Source organism: Mirounga leonina, unplaced genomic scaffold (assembly GCF_011800145.1).
Source record: "Mirounga leonina isolate KUSES-001 unplaced genomic scaffold, KU_Mleo_1.0 Mir_170, whole genome shotgun sequence".
Taxonomy (NCBI): Eukaryota; Metazoa; Chordata; class Mammalia; order Carnivora; family Phocidae; genus Mirounga; species Mirounga leonina.
In genome coordinates, this window is record NW_023270433.1 from 21,272,975 (window position 1) to 21,297,940 (window position 24,966).

Below are 24,966 nucleotides of genomic sequence, written 5' to 3' on the forward strand. Positions count from 1 at the left end.
GGTAGACATAGGAATCTTCTGCCAAGAATAAACTTGTCTTTCCTGTCAGTAGACCTCTATTTTCTGTTTCTCTTCATAGGTAAAATTTTGCTTCTTTGTAACAATTTAACACTTCTTTACAATAGAGAACAATCTCCTCATATCTGTGTTGGTAATAGAAGAGCTGTAATAAAGAGAACTCCAGAAAGTGTTGTATAACCTTAAGAATATAAGGAATTAGCACCCTTCATAAAACAACTTTTGTGTAGTTACAATGCTGCCCTCAAGCGGCTCTATCAAAAATGGGTGGTTGGAAAACAAGTTCTCATAACTGATAGATGTTTGTTTCCTTGGACTTGCAGAAATACTAGGATGAGCCTGTAGGAAGGGAAGATGGCTAGAGGACCTGTGTTTGGAAGTGGAAGGTGGAAACAGGGATATAAATAAATGCTGTTTGGGTTTTTACTATTAATATGACTTCATTAATACTTTCAGAGTGGATGTACAAATGAACCATCTTTAATTGTCTCACATAAGCCCTGTTTAGATATGGAATTGATTGGCTAGCTCTCTTTGGTATATAAAAGAACTATGCCAAATTTGTCATGGGAAGCTCTTGGCCACAAAATTATCAGGAACTTAGCAGGTTCAGATAAGTAATCTCTTAGGAGGCTAGCTTACGGAGCAAGTTCTCTGTTGGCATTTCAAGGTAACACCAGGCAAAGGGGTGTTTCCTGGCTTCCTGCTTAACACCACATATTTATTAAACATATGCATACCAATGATGTAATTGGTCATGGGAGACATCACTTCATGCTATTCCTCTCTCATGCCATTCTAAATTTACTTAACTGAAAGGTTACTACCCAGAACAAGAAATTGTTGCTCCCTCTTCAATGTAGCTTTTGCTTTGGGGAGTTTGGCTTTCTGAGCAGTTCCTCATCTGAACTTATATTTTCCTTTTCTTCTTTCCACTCAGGAGCTTATTGAAAAATGGGAGCAGGTTTTATGTTCTCTCCCTTGGCTCAGAAACTGTTAAAGCACTGACACAGTTGGCTAAGATTCTTTTTTTTTTTTTTTTTAAAGATTTTATTTATTTATTTGAGAGAGAGAATGAGATAGAGCATGAGAGTGGGGAGGGTCAGAGGGAGAAGCAGACTCCCTGCTGAGCAGGGAGCCCGATGCGGGACTCGATCCGGGGACTGCAGGATCATGACCTGAGCTGAAGGCAGTTGCTTAACCAACTGAGCCACCCAGGCGCCTGTTGGCTAAGATTCTAAAGTAACCTGAACATAGTAGGGTGGGGATAAACAGGAGAAATTTATTCCAGCAATTAACTCTTGGCAGTAGTGTTTCCTAATGTATAAGATGTATCACACTTCACAAGTAGATACTTTGCCATATAACTATTTTACAATAGAAACAATTTTTTTTTTGTCATTACAATGATAGAATCCCGATTGATCTCATTTGTAGGTTTTGTAGACCATCTCCTTTTCCTACATCTCAGAGTCTCTAGGGATGAATTAGAGACTTTAAGAGGTACAATGATGCAAAGAAAAGACTAGGTTCCATAAAAGTCAAATGCTTTTATTTCTTTACAACTTTGCTTAGGCTACCCCTGGTTGTTTTGAAGCATAAGGCTGCAAGATATTTTACTCCATTGATTAAACTAATCTTTGTTGAAAAGAAAATGAACCATTACAACTCTTTCAGGATATTTGGTTACTAGTGAGTGTACTAAGTAATACTAAAATTTATTGAGCTTTTATCTATATGCTAATCCTATGCTGCATGCTTTATATACACAATGAACTAAAGAATTTAAAGTGTGTCTGAATGGCTGACTGCAGTAACTATCAAGATCTCTTTGTGTAACTTTTAGATTTTTTTCTTATTCCTTTACATTTCTTTTATTTTCAGATTTGTCTATTGATGAAGAAATAATTTTTTTAAATAACTTGATGGCCTATAAAAGTCAGCTACCAACTTTGCATACTTTGTTGAGTAGGCTAAAACTATTTTTGGTAAAGGACCCCATTTTAGATTTCAAAGGACAGATCTTCACAGAAGCTAATTTCTTCAGGTACTTAATTGTCTGATGTAAATATTTTTTTTAAATATTTTATTTATTTATTTGACAGAGACAAAGTGGGAGAAGGAACACAAGCAGGGGCAGTGGGAGAGGGAGAAGCAGGCTTCCTGCTGAGCAGGGAGCCTGAGGAGAGGCTCAAACCCAGGACCCTGGGATCATGATCTGAGCTGAAGGCATACGATTAACGACTGAGCCACCCAGGCGCCCCAATGTAAATATTTTTAAAGAAGAAAATATTCTTTGTATGCTCCAAAGTCTAGATGTTATCAATAATAATATATTATCATTGCTTTACATCAATTCCAGTTTTAATCATTGTATTAAATTATTATTTAATTTGGCTACATTTAGTATGTACCTTGCTTTTAATAAACACTAATTTAATGTTTATTTTTTTTTTGTTAAGGGAATGTTTCTCTTTTCAAGAAGATTTGAAAGGTCTAGTGGAAGAAGATTTTTACATGGATAAAGAGAACTTTAGTCAGGAAAAGCTAGAAGATACAGTAGGTTTAAATCAAACTGTAATACTTGCTTTCAGTAATAGTTTTACAAAAGTTAGTAATTTATAATTTTAGTAATATGCATTGACCATCTACTAATGTCAAGTTAAAAAAGACTTGGTAATGAGTGGGTTGAATATATCAATAATGAAGTCAAATTTACCTTAAGATAGTGATTCTAAACCTTGGCTACACATTGGAATTACTTGGAGAGTTTTAATAAAATACTGAAGCCTGGGTCCTACTCAGATATATTCTGATTGAACTGGTCTGTTGTGCAGCCCAGGTATAGTGAATTAAAAAACGTCTCTTAATGATGTTAATAAATCTACCTGGTATAGGACATTAAGTGGTCATATTCTAGTTAAAAAATTGGAAATCAGAGCTAGAAATGTTTATTTTTATTTGTGAGTTATACACAAAACAGCACTTACATTATGTAAGAGAAGGGATCTCATTGAAGTAGTAAGAATAAAGATGGTCTGAGACTTCATTTTAGATGCTGCCAGTGGTTAATAAGGAAGATAGCATCTTTGCATATTAAAGATCAAATTCCTCAAAGGCAGCCCCTCTTTTTTAGCGTACAGTTCTAATAGCACACAAAATTGTTATTATGATATTAGTGTGTAAAGAATTTTAGCAGTTGAGAGTGCAAATAACTTTTTGCAGTTTAACAAACTTGAAAAACTAGGCCCACATAGATTAGATGCATTTACAAAGTTACTTTAAACATTTTTTTGAGACAACTGAAAATATTTCACATTTGGGGCTTTTCTTAAAACATTCAAAGGAGATAGATATAGTTGTAGATATAGATATAGATACAGACACAGATATAGATATCTTAAGGCATTTAAAGGGTTTCCTTACAAATAAAAATTTTAACACACATGGTAAAAAAAAACAAAACAACACACACACACGGTGACAGTATTAATTCACTTATTGGCCCCTTTTCTCTAGTCCCCCTCTCCCTCACCTATTAGCTCTGAGAATTATGCACATAGAGTCTAGTTCTGTAGGAATGAAAGAGAAGCATATTTAATGGAGTGTAGTGAAGATCCATTCCATTTCATCTACCCTTTTTATTTCTCCCCATTAACCATCTCTTATCTACTGCAGTGATTATTTTTAATTCAGAAGTTTAAAAATTTGTTATTAGCCCAAAAGAAGATATTTTTGCATCTAGGATACTGTACATCACTAGTGTAATCAGTGGCCATAAAGGACATTACTCAGAACATTGCTTGTAATATATTTTTTTACTACTATACCTCTGTTTTTTTTTAAATGTTTTCATAACATTAAAAATTTTGAATGTTTAGTTTAAAATTTGATACACCAATTAAACAAATTATCTATGTTTATAAGTCTAGAAATATTTATCTGGAAAACTTCCCTAAAAGCTTCTTTTACTTATACTATTTCAGCCATCAATTTTGCCTGAGTGTGAATTCTTAATACCTACAAGCCTCAAACAAGAAGTTGATATTCCATCACTCTCCAAACTGAAGGAATCCTTAAACTTAATGCCAGAAATAATAAATTATACAGATGAAAGTGAAAAGCTTTTCAGAATAGGTGAGAATAAATTTAAAAATCTATTACTTGTAAAAACTACTTAATAATGTTTGTTATAAAAATATGTTGATTAAACTGTTTTCTGAACCTCCAGTTTTTTAAGAAGTTAGGGGTGTGGGGATGGGTTAGCCCGGTGATGGGTATTAAGGAGGGCACATACTGCATGGAGCACTGGGTGTTATACGAAAACAATGAATTCATAGATCACTACATCAAAAACTAATGATGGGGCATCTGGGTGGCTCAGTTGGTTAAGCGACTGCCTTCAGCTCAGGTCATGATCCTGGAGTCCCGGGATCGAGTCCCACATCGGGCTCCCTGCTCAGCAGGGAGTCTGCTTCTCCCTCTGACCCTACCCCCCTCATGCTCTCTCCCTCTCATTCTCTCTCTCTCTCAAATAAATAAATAAAAATCTTTAAAAAAAAAAAAACTAATGATGTATGGTGGCTAACATAACATAATAAAATAAAATAAAATTTAAAAAAATTTTTTAATTAAAAAAAAGAAGTGTTCTTCAGGTTACATGTTGAAATCTCAGAATTATTACTGATGAGACTCTTTTCTCATTGTCTTTCTCTTTATAATTTAACATATATATGTGTATATATATATAACTACAAACTTAAAACGTCTCTAAAATTAACCATTTCAAGATAATTATACAAATAAACTAAATCACCTATGACTACTAATTTTTTAAAGTTGTTTTCTTATAAACAATGACAAAGCACTAACAACTTCTATGCTGACTTTAGTTAGATATGGAGAAGCTCAGAGTGAGGTTATGATTCATGGAATCAGATGACTGGGAGAATCATAACCTAAAATGTAGAAGCTTTTATCCCAGTTAGACTTAGTAAATATTGTTGAATTCTTTCTAATGACAATTGAAGCCCAAATATTTATCCTTTTATAAATTCCAATTGAAATCATCAAAGATATATATTAGGGAAGAGTGAAGGGAGATTTATGATATCCATTGAGAAGAGGGATGCTTGCCATTACTAGACCACAAACCTGAAGGAATTCTTATAGACAAGACTAAATCAAGTGAATTACTGATTAGCCTACAAGTCAAAGCAAGGGAATGAAAAGTCAGCCTGAGTAAGTTGATCAAATTCATACCAGAACTTATAAATATAGCAGAGCTTAAAACTGCAGGGTTACCCATTGGCTTATTAGCAGGACACAGATCCATGAATGCTAATATAAAGGGCACTTGACTTTACTGAAGGACTGTGGTGGTACACTCTCAGCCTTCAGTTCACTCTGATGGTATACTAAATAAAACAGTCATTGCCACAGAGGAACGGACAACATTACAAAAAAACTGATACAGTAGTACTTATGCTGATAGTAGACTTTCTTACTTTTCTTTTCAGATCTTACTACCAAGCATGGAATTGACATTGAGGATATAAAATGCAGCTTCACAGAGATTTTGGCCATTCAAAGCTATTGTGAACCAGAGTACAGTGAACCAGGTAGAAATTTTGGATAAATCATTGAGTTTATCAGTGGTTACCCATATCTGATGTAAAAGTACAATACATTCACATGGAAGGTCTACTATGAGACAGTTTTCATGTTTAAAATTTGATTATTGCAATCCAAGTTGTCATTTTTTTCTCATATCTGTCCATTTACATTTGTTACTATTAGTAACTCATTATCCTTCTAGCATCAAAACTGAATAATATACAGAGAGTTAAAAAGATTGAGGAAAAGGAATGGAGGAAATAGCATTAATATTAAAATCAGAAATCATATTATAGTTCAGTAAATAAAATTTTATATTTTATCTCAGTATTAGTAATCTTGCTGACCCTTGTTACACTTCTGTAAATTTAACTTTTTAATCACCCAAAGCAATCCTATCATTACTGTTACTGTTATTATCATACCAGATTTGGACTCTGAATCATCTTTTGTTCCACTGTAATGCCAAGTTGTGTTGCTTCTTAACTATGTTGATGATACTATTATTTAGTTACATGTATTTTATTTATTTGTTTATTTATTTATTTATTTTAGTGGTGGTAGGGGGAGGTAGACAGAGGGAGAGGGAGAGAGAGAATCTTAAACAGGCTCCAACGCCCAGTGTGGAGCCTAATCTCACAACCCTGAGATCATGACCTGAGCCAAAATCAAGAGTCGGACGCTTAACCGACTGAGCCAACCAGGTGCTCCTTTAGTTACATTTATAATCGAATCACATTTATCATCTATTTGGAAGTTTATTGCTTTATTTATGAAAGTGATAGAAACACTACTTATGAATAAATTAGTTTCAGTTTCTCAAGCCCACTCTATAAATATGTAACTCTGTGCTGGGCCACCCAGACTTACTAAGATGAAGAATTAGTCTCCATTAATACTATTTACTTAACATCACCAATATTTAGTATGAAGATAAAAATAGTACTGTCTCCTAAGTACTGACAACATAAGTTGTCAGAATTGAAAGCATTATTTCACATAAAACTCTTAGAATTTATATCATACAGTAAACAATAAAGTTTAGTTGTCAATGTATTTTTTAAAAATCACCACTATCACTGTTGAGATAGCATGTGACATATGTGTAATTCCTTAGATGGAAATTTAAAACTGTTATTTTGTATTTCAAGTAACTGAAATGTCTTTTTATTGAAAATCTTTGTTGTAGCAGAATGATCAACATCATAGTTGCTTACAAAAAGTTCTAAACTATACTTAATTTTATTCAATGTTTATGTAATTAATTATTTTTTAAACTTTTTGTATTCTAGTAGAGTTAGAAATGCCATTAACTCATCTACATCTAACAAACCAACATTCTTCCGTGACTTCATTATGTACAGGACTTCAGACATTTCCATTTTCTCCTATTTGTAAAATGTAAGTAAAGATTATAGCTAGAACTCAAATTGCAATTCAGAATAACTAGTCCTTAATTAAATCCCTCCATATAAAGGCAATTTACAAGATACCTCTGTGAAAAAAAAGTAAGAGAGGACAATGTCTATAGTAAGCAAATAGAATATATGAATATATATGTACATACTTTTAAAAAATTTTTAATACTATTTTTTAAATTTAAATTCAATTAATTAACATATAGCATATTATTAGTTTCAGAGGTAGAGGTCAGTGATTCATCAGTCTTATATAATACACAGTGCTCATTACATCATGTACCCTCCTTAATGTTCAGCACCCAGCCACCCCATCCCCTTTTCCCCTTCCCTTCCAGCAACCCTCAGTTTGTTTCTTATGGTTTGTCTCCCTCTCTGATTTCATCTTGTTCTATTTTTCCCTCCCTTTCCCCATGCTCCTCTGTTTTGTTTCTTAAATTCCACATAGGAGTAAAATCATATGAGAATTGTCTTTCTCTGATTGACTTATTTCGCTTAGCATAATACCCTCTAGTTCCATCCATCTCATTGCAAATGATAAGATTTCATTTTTTTGATGGCCGAGTAGTATTCCATTGTATATATATACCACATCTTCTTTATCCATTTATCTGTCAATGGACATCTGGGCTCTTTCCATAGTTTGGCTATTGTGGACATTGCTGCTATAAACATTGGGGTGCAGGTCCCCCTTTGGATCACTACATTTGTATCTTTGGGGTAAATACCCAGTAGTGCAATTGCTGGGTCATAGTGTAGCTCTATTTTCAACTTTTTGAGGAACCTCTATACTGTTTTCCAGAGTGGCTGCACCAGCCTGCATTCACCAACAGTGTGAGAGGGTTCCACTTTCTCTGCATCCCTGCCAACATCTGTTGTAATTAATTTTAGCCATTCTAACCAGTGTAAGGTGGTATCTCATTGTGGTTTTGATTTGTATTTCCCTGATGCTGAGTGATGTTGAACATTTTTTTCATGTGTCTATTGGCCATTTGTACATCCTTGTTTTTATATTTATGGAATATCTTTAGAAAGACACACAAGAATCAGGTAGCTTTGGTTGTGTCTGGAAGGGAACTGGGACCTGGCAATATGGGAGCTAGCAAGTGATAGAGCCAGTTCTTTTATAGTTTTAGTATTTTGAATGTGAACATGTTACCATTAAAAATAAACAACTTGAAAAATTGTGAAGATTCTGGCACTACAACTATTTGCTTAGGATCTTGCCATTGGATACCTGCCAAGGGTACTGCCTCCATTGGCACTCACTGCTACGAAAGACAGTGTAGTAGTATATTCGTTTGCTCAGGCTGCCTTAACAAATACCATAGACTGAATGGCTTAAACACCCAGTCTATGGTAAATAAATTTAAATTTATTTATTCACAGTCTGGAGGCTAGAAGTCTTAAGATTAAGATATTAGCAGGGTTGGATTCATTATGAAATGTCTTTTTTTGGCTTCATCTTAGGTAACTATCTTCTACATTTCTCTTCTTTTTTTGTTCTTTAAAGATTTTATTTATTTATTTGAGCTTTATTTTTTTTCTTTTTTTAATTTTTAAATTTTAATTCAGTTAGTTAACATACAATGTATTGTTAGTTTCAGAGGTAGAGGTCAGTGATTCATCAGTCTTACACACTACACAATGCTCATTATATCACATGCCCTCCTTAATGTCCATCACCCAGTTACCCCATTCCCTTACCCCCTCCCCCCCAGCAACCCTGTTTGTTTCCTGTGATTAAGAGTTTCTTATGGTTTGTCTCCCTCTCTGATTTCATCTTGTTCTATTTTTCCCTCCCTTCCCCCATGCTCCTCTGTTTTGTTTCTTAAATTCCACATAGGAGTGAGATCATATGATATTTGTCTTTTTCTGATTGACTTATTTCACTTAGCATAATGCCCTCTAGTTCCATCCATGTGTTGCAAATGGCAAGATTTCATTTTTTTGATGGCTTAGTAGTATTCCATTGTATATATATATACCATATCTTCTTTTTTTTCCAGTTGTCTCAGATGTCATAGTTTATTTTATTTCTTTTTCTTTTTTTTACTTTCATTTCTTTTTTTTATTATGTTCAGTTAGCCAACATATAGTACATCATTAGTTTTTGATATAGTGCTCAATGATTCATTGCCTAATTTGTTGGCATATAGTTGTTCATAATATGTTCTTATAATTGTATTTCTTTGGTGTTGGTTGTGATCTCTCCTCTTTCATTCATGATTTTATTTATTTGGGTCCTTTCTCTTTTCTTTCCATAAGTCTGGCCAAGGGTTTATTAATCTTACTAATTCTTTCAAAGAACCAGCTCCTAGTTTCATTGATCTGTTCTACTGTTCTTTTGGTTTCTATTTCATTGATTTCTGCTTTAATCTTTATTGATTGTCTTCTCCTGCTGGGTTTAGGCTTTATTTGCTGTTCTTTCTCCAGCTCCTTTAGGGTGTAAGGTTAGGTTGTATATTTGAGACCTTTCTTGTTTCTTGAGAAAGTCTTTTATTGCTACATACTTCCCTCTTAGGACTGCCTTTGCTGCATCCTAAAGGTTTTGAACAGTTGTGTTTTCATTTTCATGTTCCCATGAATTTTTTAAATTCTTCTTTAATTTCCTAGTTGACCTGTTCCTTCTTTAGTAGGATGCTCTTTGGCTTCCATGTATTTGAGTTCTTTCCAAATTTCTTCTTGTAAGTGAGTTCAAGTTTCAAAGCATTGTGGTCTGAAAATATGCAGGGAATGATCCCAATCTTTTGGTACCAGTTGAGACTTGATTTATGACCCAGGATGTGATCTATTCTGGAGAGTGTTTCATGTGCACTTGAGAAGAATGTGTATTCTGTTGCTTTAAGATGGAATGCTCTGAATGTATCTGTGAAGCCCATCTGGTCCAAAGTGTCATTCAAAGCCCTTGTTTCCCTGTTGATCTTCTGCTTAGATGATTGTCCATTGCAGTGAGAGGGGTGTTAAAGTCCCCTACGATTATTGTATTATTATCAATGTGTTTCTTTAATTTTGTTATTAGTTGGTTCATGTAATTAGCTGCTCCCATGTTAGGGGCATAAATATTTACAATTGTTAGATCTTCTTGTTGGATAGACCCTTTAATTATGATATAGTGTCCTTCCTCCTCTTATTACAGTCTTTGGTTTAAAATCTAATTTGTCTGATAAAAGGATTGCCACCCCAGCTTTCTTCTGATGTCCATTAACATGATAAATGGTTTTCCACCCCCTCACTTTCAATCTGGCAGTATCTTTGGGTCTAAAATGGGTCTCTTGCAGACAGCATATCGATGGGTCTTGCTTTTTTTATCCAATCTGATACCCTGTGTCTTTTGATTGAGGCATTTAGCTCATTTACATTCAGAGTAACTATTGAAAGATGTGAATTTAGTGCCATTGTATTACCTGTAAAGTCACTGTTTCTGTTTATTGTCTTTGTTCCTTTCTGGTCTATGTTACTTTTGGGCTCTCTTCACTTAAAAGATCACTTTTAATATTTCTTGCAGGGCTGGTTTAGTGATCACAAATTCTTTATAGTTTCTGTTTGTCCTGGAAGCTCTTTATCTCTCCTTCTATTTTGAATGACAGCCTAGCTGGATAAAGTATTTTTGGCTGCATATTTTTCTCATTTAGCACCCTGAATATATCATGCCAGGCCTTTCTGGCCTGCCAGGTCTCTGTGGCTAGGTCTGCTGCCAGTCTAATGTTTGTACTCTTGTAGGTTACAGACCTCTTGTCCCGAGCTGCTTTCAGGATTTTCTCTTTGTGAGATTTGCGAGTTTCACTATTATATGTCGGGATGTTGACTTATTTTTATTGATTTTGAGGGGCGTTCTCCTGCCTCCTCGACTTGAATGCCTATTTCCTTCCCCAGATTAGGGAAGTTCTCTGCTATAATTTGCTCCAATATACCTTCCCCCCTTCTCTCTTTCCTCTTCTTCTGGGATCCCAATTATTCTAATATTGTTTTGCTTTATGGTATCACTTATCTCTCAGATTCTCCCCTTGTGATCTAGTAGTTGTTTATCTCTCTTTTTCTCTGCTTCTTTATTCTCCATCATGTTGTCTTCTATATCACTAATTCTCTCTTTTGCCTCATTTATCCTAGCAGTTAGAGCCTCCATTTTTGGTTGCATTCATTAATAGCCTTTTGATTTCAACTTGATTAGATTTTAGTTCTTTTATTTCTCCAGAAAGGGATTCCCTACTGTCTTCTATGCTTTTTTCAAGCCAGCTAGTATCGTTATTCTGAACTCTAGTTCCAACATCTCACTTGTGTCCATAGTGATTAGGTCCCTGGCAGTCAGTACTCTCTTGTTCTCTTTTTTGAGGTGAGTTTTTCCATCTTGTCATTCTGTCCAGAGAAGAATAAATGAACGAGAGAACAAAATACTAAAATGGCAATAATGACCCCAGACAAATATACACTAAGCAAATCAACTGAAACCAAGAAAAAAATTAAAATTTTTTTCTCTTAATTCTCTAATTTCTCTAATTCAGAAGAGACCTGAAACCAAGAAAAAAAATTAAAATTAAAAAAAGAGAGAGAGACTATAATCAGACAGGTGAACAGAACAGAGCAATACACTGGATCCTGTGTTTGTTTTGGTCTGTTTGTCAGAAAATTAGATCCCAAAATTGTAAAGAAAGAAAAACTTATATATATGTACAAAAATAAAATCAAATACATTGAAAGGATAGAATATAACTGTAAAGATGAAAATTTAAAAAGACTTTAACAAAAAAGAAGAAGAAGAAAAAAGAGAGAATATGATCAGACAGGTGAAGAGAACAGAGCCATACACTAGATTCTGGGTGTATTTTGGTCTGTTGTTAGAAGAAACTCCATCCCAAAACTGTAAAGAAAGAAAAACTTATATATGTACAAAAATAAAATTAGGGGCGCCTGGGTGGCTCAGATGGTTAAGCGTCTGCCTTCAGCTCGGGTCATGATCCCAGCGTCCTGGGATCGAGTCCCGCATTGGGCTCTCTGCTCCTTGGGAGCCTGCTTCTCCCTCTGCCTCTCTCTCTCTGTCTCTCTCTCTGTCTCTCATGAATAAATAAAATCTTTAAAAAAAAATAAAATTAAATTAAATTAAATACAATGAAAGGATAGAATTTAACTGCAAAAATGAAAATTAAAAGATAAAAGAAAAGTAAAAAAAGAAGGAATATAAACAGGTGAACAGAACAGAGCAATACACTATATCCTGAGTGTATTTTGGTCAGTTTGTTAAAAGAAACTACATCCCAAAATTGTAAAGAAAGAAAAACTTATATATATACAAAAATAAAATCAAATACATTGAGAGGATAGAATATAACTGTAAAGAAAATTTAAAAAGACTTCAACAAAAAAAAGAAGAAGAAATAAGAGAGAATATGATCAGACAGGTGAAAAGAACAGAGCCATACACTAGATTCTGGGTGTATTATGGTCTATTTGTTAGAAGAAACTGCATCCCAAAATTGTAAAGAAAGAATAACTTATACAAAAATAAAATTAAATCCAATGAAAGTATAGAATGTAACTGTAAAAATGAAAATTAAAAAATATTTTTAAAAGAGTTGATAAAATAAAAAATTGGTTGAAAAAAGAAAGAGAAAAAAATTAACTTTGAAAGACTAAAGAATCATGGGGAAAAAAACCATGAATTCTATATACTATTATCCCTTAGTGCTGGAGTTTTGCAGTTCTGTATGATTGGTAAACTTAGTCTTAGCCAGATGTTCTTGCTGATCTTCTGGGGGAGGGTCCTGTTGCACTGATTCTCAGGTGTCTTTGCCCTGGGTGGAATTGCACTGGGGGCCAGGCTAAGCAAGCTGCTCCAGATTGCTCTATGTGGCTTTTGTTCCCTGAAGGTTTTCTGTGCCACTTTAGAGGATGAGAATGAAAATGGCGGCCTCCCAATCTCCAGCCCCAGAGCCAAAACCCCCTCAGAGTGCCCTCAGAGAAAAGCAGTCAGTCACTCCTGTCTTGCTGGTCTCCATCCACACATAGTGCTCACCCAGCCTGTGACCAAGCGTTTCTATCTGAGGCATGCAACCCCATTTCGAGTCTCTAAGCCAGGAGAGAAAGAAGGGGTCTCGCTATGGTTCCGCTGCTTGCTGAGCCCAACCGGGTGGTGGTTCATGGTATATGGCAACCCTGAGCTGAGAGCCCACTTCTGGGCTCGCTGATTGCATCCGGCTTTCCTGCTCTGATGCCTGGGAGCTCTTCTGCACTCAGGCACCTCCAGTCTTCCTGTGACCCCAGGGATCCTGAGACCACACTGTCCCACCTAGGATTCCACCCCCACTTCACCACCTGAGCACCTTTCAGGCAGGGATGTCCCTCACCAGAGCAGACATCTAAAAGTGCTGATTTTGCACTCCACTGCTATATCACTTTCCAGTGCCGGCTTATGGAGGCTTCCTCCCCTTGCAGTTTATCTTCCCCATATATCACCTCGGATTCACTTCTCTGCACCTCCTACCTTGCAGAAAGTGGTCACTTTTCTATTTGTAGATTTGCAGCTTTTCTTTTCTTAGCTCTCCGCTTGAGTTTGCAGGTGTTCAGGATGATTTGATAGCTATCTAGCTGAATTCCTGGGACTAGATGAAACTAAGGTCTCCTACTCCTTTGCCATCTTGGACTATCTCTGATTTTATTTATTTATTTGAGAGAGAGAAAGAGAGCATGAGCAGGGGGAGGGGCAGAGGGAGAGAGAGAAACAGACTCCCTGCTAAACGTGGAGCCCAACGTGGGGACTGAAGCAGGGCCCCATCCCAGGATCCCAAGATCATGACCTGAGCTAGAGTCAGCCTCTTTTTTTTTTTTTTTAAAGATTTTATTTATTTATTTGAGAGAGAGAGAATGAGAGACAGAGAGCACGAGAGGGAAGAGGGCAGAGGGGGAAGCAGACCCCCCCGCCGAGCAGGGAGCCCAATGCGGGACTCGATCCCGGGACTCCGGGATCATGACCTGAGCCGAAGGCAGTCACTTAACCAACTGAGCCACCCAGGTGCCCTAGAGTCAGCCTCTTAACCAACTGAGCTACCCAGGTACCCCATCTACCTTTCTCTTCTTACAATCCTCCATGCATGTCTGTGTCCCAATGTCCTGTGCATATTGGATTAGCACCCATCTTAACCACCCCATTTTAACTTAATTACCTCTTTAAAGGCCCTATATCCAAATACAGTCATATTCTGAGGCACTGCGAGTTAGGGTTTCGATATGATTGGAATTTAGCCCATAATAAGTAGTTAAGAGCCCTGAACTACAGCCAGATTTCCCAGCTGTATCACTTACCAGCTCGGACCTTAATTGCCCTGTGCCTCAGTTTCCTTATCTGTAATATTGGGATATTAATAGTATATACCTTTCAGGGTTGTTATGAGGTCTTCTAAAAGATTGTCATAGCTCTCTGACCAGGAATAGCCAAGGATCACAGGGCAGTGTGGATAGGGGTCCATCAATAGATTTGTCTATCAAATTACTTTCCTAGGAGTACTAGGGATCACATCCCGTCTCTAACACAGGACATCCACTGACCTTGTTTACCTCTGTCGATGTGGTATTGGTGTTGGGGAACTAGACATGTAGAACCAAGTATTGATCCACAAATCTGCTCAATACCCCATTGTTATTGCACAGAATGGTCTGTAATCTCAGAATTGACACTGCAGGGCTGGATCATTATATTCTAGTTTGAGCCAAAATTGTATAGCTTAATGGCCCAGCATCTTTGCCCTCCAGTGGAGTCTGAGATAGCTTTGGTTGCTATCTTTTATCATGTGGCATACATGTAACTTAATGTGTTCTAAGTTTGATTAGTCTGCTATCCTGGAATTGTCACTCCATTTCCCTGCTCTTACACCAGTTACAAAACTAGGAGCATAACCAGTACAGCCTCTTTCTTCTTCACTGTAGTCCTGAAACTAAATGTGTCCTAAAATAATACATTATCAGGAAAATTACAGGAAAGTCTACAAGTCTCTAATGAATTGTTCCCAGAATGGATGCTTTGGGAGCTGAGTACTGAGTTTTGACTTTTTAGCTATGATTGACTAATCTGTCAAAGGAGACTTCTATTGCGTATTTGGGAGCAACTGGAACAACTCATCACTAACTGCTCAGGTTTCTATTAATGGTCTCAGGAAGGTGTCACAGCACACGATGGAGGAGCCTGGTATTGAGAGCCCCAATTACCTTTATCTTCTGGCAAAGAATTGTGTCATTTGGGGGATAAATCTGTGATATACAAAACTCCACCATGAACCAGAACTGCCCATATCAGATATGAACTCTAAAAAATCTCATGGAACAAGTACAGAACCTACTTCTAATTTGTTTAAATACTTTTATCCCTTTACTGAGGTGCAGATGTTTATTTGCAGGACCTGTACTGTCTTTTTTAGTGCTCTTTTACTCCACATACCCTAATTCATCTGTTAAGGCAGATTGACAATCAGAAAGAGAAACTAGCAGAAATTAGTACAATCTTGAATTTCAATCTGATATTAAAAGCATTTACTTAACTATCAAAAATTCCTGTTAATCACACAAGTTACATATCTACTTATTGAAACTCAACTAATTAGAATTTATGAAATTTATATCTTATCTATGTATTATGATTTGCCTAAGTTAGAACAAAAAAGACTTTTTAAAATTAGCCAAAGGTTCTGGGGCCATTTGAAACAACTTAAAGAGGTCATTTCATCACTGCTATATTGATTAGCAAGAGGTAAATCACTTCCATTTGGTTTATGAATATAAAAAAACCTTAAAATTCCTATTCTAAAAATGGGTTTTCACCTCATCTGTGAATCTAAAAACAAAGAAAAAAGTGTTAAAATAAAAAAAAACAACAGAAGGGGAAAATAATGTGTAATGTTACTGTACTCTTAATTTGCTTTTATGGCCCCAATTACTTTTATTTCAGAATACAACATTTTGGCTGGAAATATATCCAGTTAACAAGTATTTTGGGTGCTTACCACATGTCAAACCCTGTGCTAGATTTTATGGCGCTAAAAAGAAAAGTCTGTGTAACACCGGACTTTATTTCCATACTGGTTACTTAATTCTGAACATATTTTTATATATGACCAAACAATATATCAAATTCAGACATGTCTTCAGAAAGTTCCATTAAGAGTGAGAATATTTGTTTATATTATGGCCTTCTGTTGGACTTGGCTTGCTTTCCTTTTGCTTTAAAGTAATTGCCTATAATCTGAGGTGTCTGGTTGTCAGAGATCTTGGTAAGGTTCAAGAATTATCTAGAATCTCACAGTTTGTCATCTCATCCTAGATTTTAGATTATGTAGGTAAATTGGATAGCTTAGACATAAAACAGCTTTCTGCGGCCCAGGACTGTCAACTCAACTAGCAGTACTTATAATTAGCATGCCCACATTTGTTCCATATGAACAGAGAAACAACACAATCAATTCTTGCCTTGGAGTGAGAGGTTTGGGGGCATAGATTAAGGGGTTTGAGGATTAATGTTATCTTCCCTACCAAGGCTAGTAACTTCATAGCTACTGATAAGCTGTGATTTACACTAATTGTCATGCATCTTCCTTTCTCTTCCTAGCACCCCAAAACATGCAAACAGACATACATCACTCATTCACACACCCACCAAGATGGAAGCACCTGAACTAAACTTTAGCACTAAACTTTTACCTTCCTAAGAAGGTAGAGCAGACAGGACTTTTTCATAATTCTGATCCTCAACCAGCAGAGGCTCCAGAATTTGTTTAGGATGGACTTGGGGACAGCAATTTTGGAAAAAAATTGTGTTAAAGCTACTGTCTTGTATGGAAAGTACAGTAATTTTACTTAAATTATATTTTTAATTTGGGTGGCTTATAGGGTTGGTGCTGCCACACTTCATGGAAAGAAGTGCTAAAACCCTCCTAAGTCAGCCTCCTTTGGCTCCAGGTTTCATTGAGGGAGATAGAGGTAGGAGTTAAGGTATAGGCAAGCAGGAGCAATTAAAGAGGCTAACAAATTGCCAAAACTTCCAAAGGGAGGAAAAGTAAGTATATGAAATTTGGTCTATGAAACTCTACTTCAGTTTAACATTTATAGAGTAAATTTTTCACTTGCTTTTGAGTGTAAAAAAATACTTAGAAAAATAATTTTCTTAAAATAAAATTTTATTACATGGTGAGATGAGCACTGGTGTTATACGCAACTAATGAATCACTGAACACTACATCAAAACTAATGATGGGCGGCTGCAGCCTTGCTCTGGTCCCTGTGGCAGGCAGCCAAGCTGTGTCTCCTCCTCTGCCACCGCCATATTGTCTGTGTGAGGAGAGGGGAGAGCCGCCGCTGCCGCTTCCACCAGAGTTTAAAGAAAACAGGTCTGAAACAAGGTCTTACCCCCAGCTGCTTCCCAACACAGTGACCACCACATCTCCAAACATCAAGTCCACCTTCGTTCACCAACCTGTCAGACATGTCGGGACCCGTGCCAAGCAGGGCCAGAGTTTACACAGATGTTAATATGCACAGACCCCGAGAGAGCGTATTGGAATTACGAGTCACACGTGGTGGAGGGGGGTAATCAAGATGACTACCAGCTGCTTCGAAAATTAGGCCGGGGTAAATACAGTGAAGTATTTGAAGCCATCAACATCACAAATAATGACAAAGTTGTTAAAATTCTCAAGCCAGTAAAGAAGAAGAAAATCAAGCGTGAAATAAAATTTTGGAGAATTTATGAGGCGGTCCCAATATCATCACACTGGCAGACATTGTAAAAGACCCTGTGTCACGAACCCCTGCCTTGGTTTTTGAACACGTAAACAACACAGACTTCAAGCAATTGTACCAGACGTTAACAGACTATGATATTCTATTTTACATATATGAGATTCTGAAGGTCCTGGATTATTATCACAGCATGGGAATTATGCACAAATGTGAAGCCCCATAATGTCATGATTGATCATGAGCACAGAAAGCTACGACTAATAGACTGGGGTTTGGCTGAGTTTTACCCTCCTGGTCAAGAATATAATGTCAGAGTTTCTTCCCGATACTTCAAAGGTCCTGAGCTACTTGTAGACTATCAGATGTACGATTATAGTTTGGCTATGTGGAGCTTGGGTTGTATGCTGGCAAGTATGATCTTCCGGAAGGAGCCATTTTTCCATGGCCATGATAATTATCAGTTGGTGAGGACAGCCAAGGTTCTGGGGACAGAAGATTTATATGACTATATTGACAAATATAACATTGAATTAGATCCACGTTTCAACGATATCTTGGGCAGACACTCCCGTAAGCGATGGGAACACTTTGTCCACAGTGAAAACCAGCACTTGGTCAGCCCTGAGGCCTTGGATTTCTTGGACAAGCTGCTGCGATACGACCACCAGTCATGGCTTACCGTAAGAGAGGCCGTGGAGCACCCCTATTTCTATACTGTTGTGAAGGACCAGGCTCTAATGGGCTTGTCTAGCATGCCGGGGGGCAGTACACCTGTCCGCAGCACCAATATGATGTCAGGGATTTCTTCAGTGCCAACGCCTTCACCCCTTGGACCTCCGGCAGGCTCACCAGTGATTGCTGCTGCCAGCCCCCTTGGGATGCCTATTCCAGCTGCTGCTGGTGCTCAGCAGTAATGGCCCCTTCTGTCTCTTGATGCCTAAGCAGAGGTGGGGGAGTCCTCACTTTCCTTGATGCAGCTTGCACCTGGCGGGGAGGGGTGAAATACTTCAGAAGCACTGTGTCTGAACCGTTTCTTGTGGATTTGCAGTAGTTCAGTCATTAAAAAAAAAAAAAAATTATAATACGCTGATTTTCTTTTTTTTTTTTAACTTGAACTTTTCATAACTCGGGATTCCCTGAAAAATTACCTGTAGGTGGAATACTTCACGGACAACATCTTTCCCCCCTTTCAAATTCAGTTTCTCATCGCTAAAGGACAAAGATGAACCAGCCTCAATCCCGGCTGCTTCATTTGGGTGGAGATATCTTCCCATGTCCACCATTGCTCCCCAACCATCCCACACTATGGGGGGTTTATATCTCATGCTCTTCTCCAGAGATTACAGAAATGTAGGTTCTTCAAGGGAGGTGGGAAGGAAGGAGGAAGGGAGGGCCCAAGCTAAAAGAGCAGTGTACTGCTTGTCACTTTTCTCACTTTACTCCAAGTGCTTCAGTGGGGTTGTCCTGGTCAATCTCATGGAAATATGTCTTAGTTTCATTGAGATGCTGAAAATCTACCCAAAGTGCAGACAGGTCCTGAAAACTTCTGTTCAGTAGGAATCATGTCTTATTGACCTAACCCTAAATCCAACTCACTTCTACTTTTAGTTTCAGTTCAGTTTAAGATTATAATACCTTCCCTCCCAGGCTCCTTACCTTGGTCCTCTCCCCTTTCATCTCCCCATGTGCTCTATAGCTGGTGGGAGGGGGAGGAAAAGTCTTTTTCAGTTTTCTTTGACTTGGCCATTTTGAATTCAGTTAGTTACTGGGCTTAACTTACTGCTTTTTACAAAAGAAAAACATTGTCTATATGGGTTTCATGCTAGCAACTCTTTAAGAGCTAATGGAAGATGTGGCCACCCCGAGTTTCATCTTAAGCTTTCTGCCTTCTTTTCTTCCTTTCTTCCTCTTCCTTTACATGCCATCCAGTGAGAAGACCTGTCCCTCAGTCTTGTAAATGTATCTGAGAGGTAGGAGCAGAGCCTCTATCTCCAGTGAAACTGAAATGGTAGACCTGTAATTGTGGGAAAACTATAAACTCTCTTGTTACAGTCCTGAAAAAAAAAAACAAAAAACTAATGATATACTACTATATGTTGGCTAATTGAATTTAAATTTTAAAAAAAGAAGAAAAAATAAAATTTTATTATACAAAAAGTCTCAATATTATTAATATCTTAGGCTTTAACTCTTCTTTTTCAGTAGTTTGCTTACTGCTGAAGAATCAGCTAACAAAAACTGGATGGTGTGGCAGTTAGAAAGCTGCAGAAGCTCATTGAAACCATTTTTGCTTACAGGTAAAGATTAATTGATTTTGAATGCTAAACAAAAAGTAAAGGTGAGAAGGTATAATTAGTAGAAATGCATTGTCAGCTTTATTATTTTTTTATTATTGTTACTGTCATAAATACACAGTTCCAAAATTAGGATTTCAGAATTTTTCATCTTAATTTTGGGTTGGTACTTATAATGCAGATAAAAGTAGTTGTGCTACTTCAGTTCCTCCATACATTATGATTTGTTATTATTTAGATTAAAAGTAATGAGGTAGAAAGCTCTGTGCCACAGTATCTAAGAGGATAGTCATCATAAAATCTGGTCAAATATATCTTCTAGTTTAGGTTCATTATAATAAAATAGAATTTCAAATTTAGTAAATCTTACTTTAATTCTTTAAAATGTTATCAAATGTATTAATTTAGTAATTACTAAAATGTTCAAACAAAATAATGGTTCTATTTCCTAGTAAATAGTAGAATAATTTTAACTTTATGATATTTCCATAGATTGAAATAAATCCCTTATGTGACTTCTATTGCTATAATATTCTGGACTTTTACAAGTATTACCATCTTGAAGACAAAATACTAGCTATATAACTTCAAGTTTCACTTTTTTACCAATGTGTGAAAATCTGTTTCATAAGGAATTTTCAGTGTGGTTCTATTTATTGTGTTTTCTTTTACCCTATGAACTGCTTCTATTTGTTTTTGGTTTGTTATTGTTTTTTAAGTGCCAAGAAGTGAAGAGCCCAACAGTCAATATTCAGTTATGGATTTGAAAAAGATATTTTCTATTGAAGAAGAAAGTCTTGTAGTTAATCCTGTAAGCACAGAGTGGTGGGGAAAAGGAGGACTAAATCTGAAAGAGGCAGAAACTTTGGAACATCTGAATACATATTTGTGTCATGATGATCTATCTTCTGATGATACTAAAATGGAGATATTTTTGCCAACAAAAGTGCTTCAGTTAGAATATAAGTACGCAATAGTAAATATCACTTGTGTGAATTTTTCAGAATGAGAAAATGTTAGATACTGGCTTTCTACCAGGTGATTGGGAAAATGAAACGAAATTCCAGCATTCAGTATTAGCCCTGGCTCTGCCAGAATTTATGACTTTGAGCTCCATTAAGCCCCATTTTCTTCCTTGAAAAAAAATGAGGAAGTTTGACTAGCTCATCTTAAAATCCTTTGTTGTCCTAAAATTCTATAGTCTCAGTTTTTAAAATTTCTAGCCATTTTCAATTAAAGTGACTTTCTTTTTATAAATGATTAATTGCTAGCCCAGTGTTTATTAATATCAGACTACACTCAAAGCAGCACTGTTATTTTTCTATCTGACAGGTGAACTCTGGGTGTTCAATAGTATCTAATAACCTCTCTTTAACAATAGATAATCTTCCTTTGTTTCCAAAGCGTTTACTCAGTAAACATTTTTTACTTATACAATTTAAGGCAGCAAAATGTCTTTTGAGTATCTATATTTTGAGTTATTTTGGTTGTTATATATGCCATTATAATAAATGGAACATACTTAGTCTGAATTACACATTTTTGAAGTATATACGGATTGTTTTTAAATCAGTTTGTGCAACAGCTTTAGATCTTAAAGAAGTTGGGAAAGTTCACTTTTAGTTTATTATAGAGTAAGTAAATATATTTAAAAATGCATTTTAGATATTATTGTGTGTGTTGGGAGACTGCTTTAAGGCGATAGGAAGTGGGGCAAGAATTGTTATCAGCAAGAGATGTTTCAAAGACAGACCTTTGAAGTATCAGGAAGAAACTCTGACATTATATTCTTGGCCAGGAGGGTAAAACTCAGCCAAACCCCAGTCTATTAGTCGTAGCTTTCTGTGCTCATGATCAATCATGACATTATGGGGCTTCACATTTGTGCATATTCCCATGCTGTGATAATAATCCAGGACCTTCAGAATCTGTACACCAGTCTATCTGTCCTAAGGCCCAGGTGGGTACTCAGAAGAATTTTAAAAGAGATTAAGTCAGATTGCTAGACAAAGAAAAGGGAGAGGAAGATTTTATGGGGTCTTCAAATATCCAGAATAATGTATTATATCTATAAGACTATGTAAAGTCTTTATTATGGTATGTAACTATTTTGAAGTTAAAACATATAATTCACCTTGATATCCAACAGAGTTACGATGATAGCTTAATTATGAAGTTTAAAAAGCAATAACTGAGAAGAAAACAAAAATAAATAAAAGCAAGAACTCTATCAGGAGCTCATTGCCAAGTTGTCAGGATACGGGTGATTAAACAGAGAGAAGTAGAAGAAAATAATCAGAAAAGGGAAATAATAAACAGTTCATATTTGCTTGCTAAACATACCAGGATGTCTCTAGAAAATATCTCAGAGGTTTCGAATTGGTAGCCTCTGATCCTAGTCAGCCCATATATTATTGACCCATATAGTGTTTTAATTAGTTACCAACATTTACAGTTTGGAGGGTTGCAGATAAAGGATCTGTATTTTGAGATTGTCTTTAAAAATTCCAAAAACCAGACCCATACTCTTATATGGCAACAATTGGTTGGAACCAATAGCAGCTCACCACTTTAGACAGGCCGTTAATAGCTCCCCACCTCCAGTTCACCATAGTTCCCAGCCCTCATAAATTGACTCCAGGTGTTAGTTGGCACTTAGCATTACTCTTGCACTTTTGTCTTACATTTAGTATAGTTAGAAGGAAAGTAAAATGTTTCTTAAACCAATATCTCTAATAAAAGCAAAATCAAAATTACAGACTGCATTTGGAAGAAAAAATTCAAAATTTATCTTCCTCAAGATTATGATTTAAGCATTGGCAATATTTTTTTTAAGATTTTATTTATTTATTTGACAGAGAGAGAGCACAAGCAGGGAGAGTGGCAGGCAGAGGGAGAGGGAGAAGCAGGCTCCCCGCAGAGCAAGGGAGGCCCGATGTGGGACTCGATTCCAGGACCTGAGCCGAAGGCAGTTGCTTAACCAACTGAGCCACCCAGGTGCCCTTAAGCACTGGCAATATAGTTCATTCATTTACATACCTTATTTCTCTGGCCCTATAGACATTTAAGATTTTCTCAAACGTTATAAGGTATAAGTTACATATAATAAAATGCACCCATTCTACCTGTACAGTTTTATGCATTTTGACAAATGTGCATACCAATGAAACAACCCACCACAATTAAGATACAGAATATTTCTTGTTTTACATGTTTTTATTTAAATTCAATTAATTAATATATAATGTATTATTAGTTTCAGAGGTACAGGTCTGTGATTCATCAGTCTTATATAACACCCCGTGTTCGTTACATCACATGCCCTCCTTAATGTCCATCACCCAGTTACCCCATCCCTCCACCCACCCTCCTCTCCAGCAACCCTCAGTTTGTTTCCTATGATTAAGAGTCTCTTATGGTTTGTCTCCCTCTCTGGTTTCGTCTTGTTTTATTTTTTTCCTCTCTTCCCCTATGATACCTGTTTTGTTTCTTAAATTCCACATATCAGTGAGATCATATGATAATTGTCTTTCTCTGATTGACTTATTTTGCTTAGCATAATACCCTCTAGTTCCATCCGTGTCATTGCAAATGGCAAGATTTCATTTTTTGATAGCTGTGTAATATTCCGTTGTGTGTGTGTGTGTGTGTATTTATATATACACCACCTCTTCTTTATCCAAGGATATAGAATATTTCTATCACCAAAATGTTTCCTTTCCCCCTTTATACTCTGTAGTCATTACATTCCTCTCTTCGTCTAACCTTCACCCCTGATCCCAGGTCAGACCCATGTGTACTTTCTGTCACTATGTATTAGTGTCCCTTGTTCTAGAATTTCATTTATGGAATCATATAGTAACTATTTTGTGTCTGACTTCTTCCACTCAGCATAACACTTTTGAGATTCATTTATGATGTTATGTGTACGACTAGTTCATTTCTTATTACTGAGGAATTTTTCATATGGATGTACCCCAGTTTGCTTATCAATTCTCCTGGATGTATTTCCCAGATTTTTACTATTAGGAAAAAAACTTCTAGAAGTTTTTTTGTGGACATATGTTATCATTTCTCTTGATTGAATATCTATGAATACAATTACTGAGTCTTATGGTAGGTATATATTTAACTTCATAAGAAACTACTAAAGGGGTGCCTTGGTGGCTCAGTCAGTTAAGTGTCTGCCTTCAGCTCAGGTCATGATCCCAGAGTCCTGGGATCAAGCCCTGCATCAGGCTCCCTGCTCAATGGGGAGCCTGCTTCTCCCTCTCTGGGAAGGAGCTCCGAGAGCTTGTGCTCTCTCTCATTATCTCTGTCGCTATCTCTGTCTCTCTCTTTCTCTCAAATAAATAAATAAAATCTTAAAAAAAAAAAAAGAAAGATGGGGTGCCTGGGTGGCTCAGTCGTTAAGCGTCTGCCTTCAGCTCAGGTCATGATCCCAGGGTCTTGGGATCGAGCCCCATGTCAGGCTCCCTGCTCCACGGGAAGCCTGCTTCTCCCTCTCCCACTCCCCCTGCTTGTGTTCCCTCTCTTGCTGTCTCTCTCTCTCTGTCAAATAAATAAATAAAATCTTTAAAAACAAAAAAAGAAACTACTAAATTGTTTTCCAAAGTGGTTGCACCATTGTGCATTCACACTAGCAATGTGTAAGAGTTCCAGTTACTCTATATCCTTGTCAACAGTTGGTATTGACAGTCTTTAATTTTAGCATTCCAGTGGGTGTGTTGTGGTATCTCAGTTTGGTTTTAATTTGTATTTTCCTGATGACTAATGATGGTGAACATCATTTTACATGGTCATTGGCCATTTGTATATCTTCCTTTAAAAAATATATTATAGGGGCACTTGGGTGGCTCAGTCAGTTAAGTGTCTGACTCTTGGCTTCAACTCAGGTCATG

At 36.6% G+C, this 24,966-nt stretch overlaps 1 protein-coding gene and 1 pseudogene across 1 annotated transcript in view; both read left to right on the top strand.

Moving 5' to 3' along the window:
* Nucleotides 1-24,966, top strand: part of SHOC1 (shortage in chiasmata 1) — an 85,453-nt gene that overhangs the window by 20,590 nt on the left and 39,897 nt on the right. The window contains exons 5-11 of the mRNA XM_035016063.1: nucleotides 1,903-2,065; nucleotides 2,481-2,595; nucleotides 4,005-4,155; nucleotides 5,538-5,639; nucleotides 6,927-7,035; nucleotides 19,974-20,068; nucleotides 20,785-21,054. Coding sequence (XP_034871954.1) covers nucleotides 1,903-2,065; nucleotides 2,481-2,595; nucleotides 4,005-4,155; nucleotides 5,538-5,639; nucleotides 6,927-7,035; nucleotides 19,974-20,068; nucleotides 20,785-21,054 — 1,005 coding nt within the window. The remainder of the gene's footprint in view (nucleotides 1-1,902; nucleotides 2,066-2,480; nucleotides 2,596-4,004; nucleotides 4,156-5,537; nucleotides 5,640-6,926; nucleotides 7,036-19,973; nucleotides 20,069-20,784; nucleotides 21,055-24,966) is intronic.
* On the top strand, nucleotides 17,515-18,852 carry LOC118017817 (annotated as a pseudogene).